General features: G+C 45.1%; 1 protein-coding gene across 1 annotated transcript; it reads left to right on the top strand.

Annotated features, from left to right (window-relative positions):
• Positions 1-1199: 1199 nt before the first annotated feature.
• EDB91DRAFT_1058836 (uncharacterized protein) lies at positions 1200-1445 on the top strand (the record flags this gene model as incomplete). The annotated part of the gene is made up of 1 exon (XM_041314190.1): positions 1200-1445. The coding sequence occupies one exon, from the start codon at positions 1200-1202 to the stop codon at positions 1443-1445; it is 246 nt and encodes an 81-aa protein (XP_041173485.1).
• Between the last annotated feature and the right edge of the window lie 7490 nt (positions 1446-8935).

Raw genomic sequence — 8935 nt, 5'->3', positions numbered from 1 at the left:
GGACCCCTATTGTGGAGTATTGCACCCATGTGCACTGCCTGCCTTCACTTCCGCTTCCTGAGAATTTACTACCTGTACCTCAGTGTTCCTTGAAAATAATCTTCCCTATAAGTAGTGGTACTCAGGGCTTGGGTGTTTTTATCGAATCTCATCTCTTACCTTCCGACTTTTCTCTGACTTTTCCTTCACCTTACTAGAGGACTGCTTTGACTTATGCTCACTATCAATCTAACCTTGTGATATACTTCCTTCAACTTGATCTGCAAGTTCTGACAAATCTGTATGTTCCGCATTTTATCCGTTTGAGTTCTGCTTCATTCTGTTTCATTCCGCTTCATTCCACTTGAGTTCCACTTGAGTTCCGCTTGTTCCGCTTGTTCCGCATTTTTGTGGATCCTCATCCTACCTGCGGTAGGGTTGTTTAGGGTTGTTTAGATAGAGACTAGCACTCCCCAGTAGCAATCCCCTTTAGGGTTGAACATGCTTGTTCTCAAGTGAGGCAGCAGGCAGCAAAGACCCAACTTTGTAGTAGATCAATTTCACACTGCTGCACTTGTTGTACCCACACCGTTCCTAACAATCTCATTCCTACATGGACCACATGAGGAGAAAGTCTGATTTCTAGCCATAGTCGACAATGGCACAATGATCAACACCATTAATGCAGCAGCATTCCAGCGAATAGCACAGTGACTCTCGCTACTAAGTCCCTCGCTAGTGAACCTTATGAATGGCTGATGGCTCACTAGTACCTTCAACAGGTATTTGGATGGGACGCATCACATGGGGGCCCATACACCTAGAAACATTGTTCAAGGTTTTTCCCAGCAGAGGATGATGCCACATGCTAATAGGCAAACCGTTACTCAAACAATCTCGCACCATACAGGATTATAGCAACTGACTCAATTCTTTTCACATTGCACGGACCACAACACTGCATTCATGATCTCGCACTGCTTCAACCACTCCTTCTACCATGTCTTCCAATGGCAATAAGTTTCCCATCTGCATCTATGTTTCCCCCTCCCTTCTCTGTGCCTAAAGACCCTACTAACTTAGTAAATACAGAAGAGCAAGAAGCACCCCAGCACCAAGAGACTATAATGCAAGTAGACAACATGGAGAACAATGGACCCCTTGGTGAAGTACCAGACTTCACACATCCTAACCTGTCAAATGGTATGTTCACTAGATTAATGTCACTCAGACCATTTTACCCCCCATGGGTAGAAATGATCATGAATACTGTTCATTATGGACCACAACTTATGGATGATCAGCGCACCATAGCACATAGTCTGGTCACAGAATTCACGGATATATTCACACTATCAACCAGAGAGGTGAAGCAGGTAGATTTTGTCAAGTTCCAGTTGTCAATACCACCAGATGCGGTCTTCTCCAAGAAGATACACCAGCATCCCCTAATGCAACCACAATGAGAATACCTGTTTCCAGTCCTTGATGAGATGAGGAAAGTGGGAATCACACAGTTCATACCAGCAGACAAAGTAAAAGCAATGGTGTCTACAGTGCTCATACAGAAAACCCACTCGGGCACTAACCTATCATTAGAGAACATCCGCCGCATCATAAATGAGCAATGTATAGAACTAGGTGAGCCGCCAGATCCGAATGTAGAACCAAGTTCAACACCAGACAAGATACTAGAGCCAGTCAACAACACCAAAGTGAAATGGTGGATCTGCCAAAACTTTAATGAAGTCAACAAAGTATCAGACATGTGGCACCTACACCACAAGGAGATACAGTGGCTCAAAAAACTGTCCACATGTTTTCACATTTTTCACTATCTATGATATTGTGTGAGAATATACAAACACCTCAAGGACATGCTGGTACCATATTGTAGTATGACTTCAGGGCCTTCAATTGAGCACTGATGGCGTGGGAATCAGTGGAGATATGGTGGAGATATGAGGCTTACAAAATGATGACTCATGCGGACAGTTTTTTGACTCAAGTATTTTACAGTGATAATCAGGTATTCTAGTACTTTGTGTGACCTCCCCTGGCTTTGATTACTACCTCTATCCTTCTGGGCATACTCTTGAAACTATATCTAACTGTATAAACCAGAATGTCTCATGCATCATAGTCATAATCATCATGAAAGCCATCTCCTCTGCTCAAAGGGATGATATCTCTCTCTATCCTATGCTGGCCTCTCTGCTCATCAAATTCCCTCTAGAACTGGAGTATGCAAGTCTACTGTGGCCAAGTTTATCACAGAAAGCCACATGGACAAGGAAAACCCTTGTGGTGGACATCCACCTCTACTAATAAGAGGGCTATCATCCAACATATCACTACAGGAAAGGCTTATAATGCTGTCCAAGCCACCCATTATATCAATTCCACAATCACCACTACTGTCGCTTCACAAACTATGAGGAATTTTCTCAATGTGGCTCATCTCAAGGCAGTAACAAAGAATAAACTGCCTCTTCTCTCTATCAAACATGGGCAGAGAAGACTAGCCTTTGGCTTGACCCATCAAAACTTGACTGTAGAGAACTGGAAGCATGTTATATGGTCAGATGAGATCAAAGAACTCCTGCTCCTCTGAGGTTAGTAGCAACTGTGTGGGGTGGTGTCTTATTCTAATTTTTTCTAGAGCAAGTATAAGAATTTTGTCTCTCAAGTTCTCAAGGATGGATGCCAAGATTTTTACTACAGCAATGGCAAAAAAGTGTTGAAGTTGATTGACAAGTTCCAATGCTCAATTCCCATCAATGGTCTTATTCTCATGGTCATGGTTGGATGCTTATTTTTAACTCATTTTTATTTTCAGTCACTGATCAGTCTCAACAGATGAAGGGTGTTATAACTGGGTTCCATGATACTGGTACAGACAAGGTCCCTGACCTGTCCACCAACAAATGCAGGTCCAATTTCAATGCCATACAAAAATCTGTTGATAAATTGATGGAGAACTGTCATATCCCATATTTCTGGACCTGGAACTCTGGATCCTCACTTGTTAAATCTGGAGTTCCATCCTCAATTCCATCTGGCACTCCAGTTTCATCTCCAGATTTACACCTATCTCCTTTTAGATCATTGCTCTCCGGCTACCAGGTCATAACCTTTTCCACCTTGCTTACTGATCCGTCTCTCTGTATTCATTTCTGACTCCATTTCTTTGATCTGTTACATACTTACTAATAGACTTTCTGCATGCCTCATACATAGCTTTTCACTGTGCTGACTGATTATTTACTTGACACCTACAGTATATAAACTCCTGTAAAACTCTGTACCTCCTCAGTTCAAATATCATCTTAGTTCCTGCTCATTCCTGTCTCTCCAGACTTGAGTTTATCTCCTGTCCATCTCTGAGTCTTTGGATTCAATCCTTAGACTATATCTCTGGATCTACCTTAGAGTAGTCTACCTTTATTCCATTTCTACTCCAGACTTGTCCATAGTAGTCCTACTCTAGTTACTCCTGACCCTCCAGAGTTCCACTGAACTCCCCCTGTGTCTGACCTCTGGACTTACCTGGACTTCTGTCAGACTTCTTTCCTACCTCTGGAAATTAAGGGCATGTACTTGGGTAAGGGGCGCAGCAGCACGGCTGAAGCCAAGCCCTTTGAGTTCTTCTCCCCTTAAGCATGACCTTAATAAGAACCCTGAGCATTGTCAAGAGCTTGACAAGATGCTAGAGGAATGAGCTCAGTATGGGATGATGGATGAGCTTCAGGATGATTCAGATGGCACCTCTGGCAGCAAAGATGTCAACATCATTATGTAGTAGTTTCAAACTGCAGTATTATCTCATGATCTATACTAGAATGTCTACATTGTCTAAGCTGTCTAGCATGTCCATAAAGGATTAATACAATTGTGCGAGTCTATGTCAAGACCATGCTCAGGGGTAAAGTGGAGCCTAAGGGGCTTGGCTTGGCTTCAGCTCGTGCGCTGTGCCCCTTACCCAAGTACGTGCCCCTAATTTCGGAATGTAGTCCAACATGAGTTCTATGAGTTCCGACAGGACGTCGGAACAGGGGTCCTCTGAAGGAGGACCGACAGACTACTAGGTGAGCGTGGGAAAGTCGGGCAGGGGTTGTTCCGCCCAACAGGAGGGAGGCAGGGGACTACTGTGGTCAGAACCAACAGTAGAAGCGGAGTGGAAGGGACTGCTTGGACAAAGTCCGAAGCAGAGCGGAATGGAGGGGATGGATGCGAGAGTGCGGGGTTTAGTTCCAACACACGGGAAGTCGGACGAGCAGAGGAATGGGGGAACAGGGGAATGGGGGAATGGGGGAATGGGGGAATGGAGGAGCAGAGGATCAGAGGGTGGCTGGCCTAGGGAGTCAATCCCCTAGGCCAGCTAACAGGAGTTGACTAGGATCAGGCCCAAGTCCAAGAACAGAAGAGCAGGGCTTAGAAAAGGTAATATTCAGACTGAGTATCTACAGACAAATGTACATATGTTTATATACTCTAAGTGATGAGCATAGCATAGAAGAAAGCTATGTGCTGAGTGTACAGGATTACAATAGGATGACTGAGACATATGAGAATAAGGCTCGGGGAACAGTATGTACGTGACAGATCAGACTCGCTAGGGTATAGGGATTACCAGTGATCCGAAAAGCGGAACTATGATACTAAATGGGGATAGGACCAGTTGAGTGGTTCCTAGTCTAGGAGTGGACCGGTGAGGCAGTTGGGTGGACTAATCATCAGGTGGGGCAACACAAGCGGAACTGAAGGAACCGAGCGGGTCGGAACAGCAAAGGGAGTAGGAATAGGATTGGGCAGACCTGATAGGGTGGAGGGGCAGAACCCCAGATAGGGCTCAGATGGAAGGGGTATAGTGTTGGAGGACATAAGGGTAGTTTGGAGGAGCGGAATGGGGTCGGACAGAGGTAGCAGGGCTAGTTCTGCTGAGATGCAAGGAGGGATGGAGCAGACAGGAAAACAGGGGGTCGGTCCAGGGGTGGGGATGTTCACAGGTGGTATTGGAGGTACCTGGATCCAGTATATGACAGTCTATAACAAATAGACACTCTCAGATCATGCACACAAAGGCAAACATCTGAGGTAATTGTTAGATACCTGTGCCGACTCAGGAAGCAGAGGGGTCGGGGCTTGGCTTCAGCTCTTGCAGCTGTGCCCTTAGCTGAGTACTGTGCCCCGAATTTGGAGCAGGTCCGAATGTTGTCCGATGGTAGGACAAGTGGACCGCTTTAGTCCACTTTGAGGGTCAGTGAGTAAGAGCTACTAGCGGTGGGCCGACTAGGAGTGGAGCAGAGAAGGCGGGGAGTGATGTGGAGAGTGGATAGGGGCAGGGGGACTGTTGGTAGGGGTGGGGAAGGCGGAGGATAATGCGGAGGGGCGAAGGAGGATATTTGATAGGGGCGGAGTAATAAGGGGAAGACTTAGAGCACGGCTCTAAGTTGGAGTGGAGGGTCGGAGGGTCGGAGGTGACAGTAAGTTGAGACTTGTGTCCAGAGGAGGCAAGGCTCTACCGAGAATTCTCACAAGGTATAACTGCGAGAAGACAAGCAATATTAAGACTGAGGAAAAATATCTAAGTACATGATATGTTATATACTACTATGTATGAGGCAGTGAACAGGATAACTATGTTGTAAAGCTATGTACCAAGGATATAGTTTGTAAGTACTTTACACAGGCGAAGACATAAGTCGGAGCAGATATCAATATGTATGCATCGGATCAGCGATCGGGCGGTAATAGGAATTACCAGTGATCCGGAAGTAAGGGTCTATGTACCGAAGGGGAAAGTATATATCTAAAAGGGGAAAGAGATCCAGTTGAATGGAGAGGTTATGGAAGGGGACCAGTTGAGCGGTCGAGCAGAAGTGTAGGGTGGAATGCGGACTTGTGATTGGACAGAGCAGAGGATGGATGGAGCGGAGCGGGTCGGAAAGCGGAGTGGATATCAATATCGGAGCGGTTGGATCAGGTATATGACAGTAATGGCTTCTGTCTGCAGTAGCTAAATAGATTGAATGATCTTGTTTGAACAAGTAAGTATGTGAAACTGTAACAATAAGAAAGCAGCACTGACCAAAGCAATCAAAAGATTCAGTAAGTACAATCAGTGAAACATATCATAAGAGCGCACAATCAGAGAAACATATGTGTCACTAGACAATAATGAGACAGATAACAAGATCATACAATGATGCACTCAGCTGCAGGCGCACTTGTTATTCCAACAGTCCAAGCTGTCCAGCATGTCCAGCATGTCCTGCATGTCCAACATGTCAACATTGTGGCTATTTGTATGGATTGTATGTGGTGATCACAGACAAGCAAGAGCACTGAGTGAGCTGTTAAGACAAATATATTATCTCAGTCTTCGATAAGAACTTGGCATAATATGGCTAGACTACTTGTTAAGACAAATATATTGTACTGGGTATGTTAGCTCATTATAATAAGTAGCATGGGGAACATAAGGCTTACATCTCAGTCTTCGATAAGAACTGAGATGTATGAACGAGGGACTTGGTAACTTTATAGGTAGTTAACATAGTGATAGAAAGAAAATTTCGTAGAATAGGAATTGACAGTTTATAACATATTATATGACAGCCAACATCAAACATTGTATGGTTACACTCACAATCTCTCATTTGGACGTGTCCTGCTTGGACTTCAATCCAGAATCCAACATTGTAATACTCTGTGACAAAGTTGTAAAGGAGGGACTTTGTTATGGAACTGTACTATTAGGGCTACTCAATTCTTGGGCTCAGTTTGCTGGCGGAGTTCACTTGTCACCTAATGACATTGCTTAATGTTCAGCAAGCACCCGGCATTCATCAACATTCACAAATAACACACACTCCATTCCGTTGATCATTGAAAGAGTGCTCTGTGCAGGAGCAATCATCACTAGCGGCCTAGGTAAGTTTTGTTTGGCTAGCAGAAACATGAGCTGACATGCCTCCCCAGCTTATACCCATAATAGCTGCTTTTTGATGGCTTGTGAATCTAATGAGTATGCACAGGCTCTCCTTGCAGTAAGTCTTGCTTGTTTGTGAGGATCAGACTGATTTACATGAATACTAGCTTGCATGTTCACAGCCATCCATCTCACCAACTCCACATATGGCTCCCAGCGCCTTGTGTAGTACTCCCAGTGCTTTGTTCTGCAGGAAAACCTGAGGTCTCCGCTGAAATGGTTTTCTTCTGTTCAGCATTTGGAAACACCAAGAACTCAACCTTTAGTTCCTGTAGTGCTCTGCTAATCCGTCAACAATACTTAAAAACAGAACCATATCCAATCGATAACTCTTTCGCCACTTGGAGAGAGTCAGATCCACGCATCCCATATCAAAGAAGAAAACATCCAAGCTGATACTTTACGTGTTGCTGTGGTTTTTTTCCAGTTGAAGTTAAAATTGGATTATCTGCTAGTTTTGCTACCAGTCAGTCAAAGGTGTCTCAACTGACTCTGGTTTAATTGAAAGTTCACAAAAAACCATTGGTTCATAAATCTATGCTACACGCCTAAAGTGGTGTCCAAATTCACAATCAGGACCTTGCAAGCAGCATGAAAAGAAGTCTTTGGACCGAGGAATCTGATTATATGAGCCTCAGGAACCATCACCAGTGATAGACACTGCAAGGAATTGATATTCGAGAGCTGCCATGGCATTGGCACGCTGTGACATTCGTTAAAAGACCTAGATGGTTACCAATTGAGATATCAATCAGCCTTGATATATTTCTTATTAGTTCACCCTGTTTCTCCCCTTATTATTTTCTTATTCCTACTTTCCCCGATCCTCCGTATCATATATAAACTAGTGTACTTAGTGTAGGATCGGGAGTTGATCCTTTCCCCAAAATAAAGCTTAGTTTGGACAGTTTACCTCTGCTCGAACCCTAAGTTCTCCCAAGTCGACTCAATTCCCATGTGTACGTTCTAAGAACGCCACATATTTTTAAACTCGAATTCTAAAGCTCTATCTATCTCTTTACTCTACGGCCGCTGATTGACGAGGATTGATCACCCTCCGAACCGACGATCCCTTCCACACCTACCCTTTTCCACCTCCTGATAAAAAGAACAAGAGATGTCAACCGTCTCTATTGATGCATCTAAGAACTCGTCTCAAAGCTCCTCTCCCCATGGGAACGAGTTGAGCAGAGATGGAGGTGCTCTTGAACTGGGTGTCGAGAGCGCCTGGACTCGTGACGAGACATTCGTCACTGGAGTCGAGCTGTCCGACAGTCAGAGGGCAGAACCCCCGACGAGTGACCAGCTATCCGCCGAAAGTGCGGAAGGAGCACTGGGTGCCCCCACAGAAACTAGTACCCCCCTCATATTCAGTGACGGGAGTGACAGGGCCAAGCCCCCGTCCGATAATACAAGTAGAGGCTCAGCTCCGATGAGCATCTCTCCACTTCTTCGAAGCTGTTGCTGGGCAACCTTCCCCACTACTACCTGAGATGACTATTAAGAGCAATGATAGCCCATACATGTAGTACCTTCAAAACGAGTGAACCGCGAATCAATGTCAGCTGGGCTGACCTCCCTATCGACGACTGACAAATTAGGCGACTTACCCGAGTTTCCAGCACAAAGCCCAAGGAGCAACACCTCATTGTTAGGTTCCCCCCCTCGTTTCCCTGCCGATCTAAAAGGTAAATCAGTGGATACCCGCAGCAGGGAAAACATACCGCCAAAAGACTGGCTAGACAAATGGTCGGACCTTGACGAAGGCCTAGCAGAAGCGTTACGTCCAGGATCCAATGACCCAGACACCTCCTTACGAGATATCTGGGATAATGATAACAAATGGTTGTCTATACAACTGCAAAACCTCTACCTGAGGCAATACCGAAACCAGGTAAAGGAAGAACTGGTGGAACAGTCCGCCCTGGTAACCGATCTCCAGGATTGAGTCAGAGAACTTGA

The sequence above is a fragment of the Suillus paluster genome (assembly GCF_016628075.1).
Source record: "Suillus paluster strain FC165 chromosome Unknown EDB91scaffold_64, whole genome shotgun sequence".
NCBI classification, from domain to species: Eukaryota; Fungi; Basidiomycota; class Agaricomycetes; order Boletales; family Suillaceae; genus Suillus; species Suillus paluster.
Note: the sequence above shows the minus strand (reverse complement) of the source record. Positions and strands in the feature narration are given on the sequence as shown.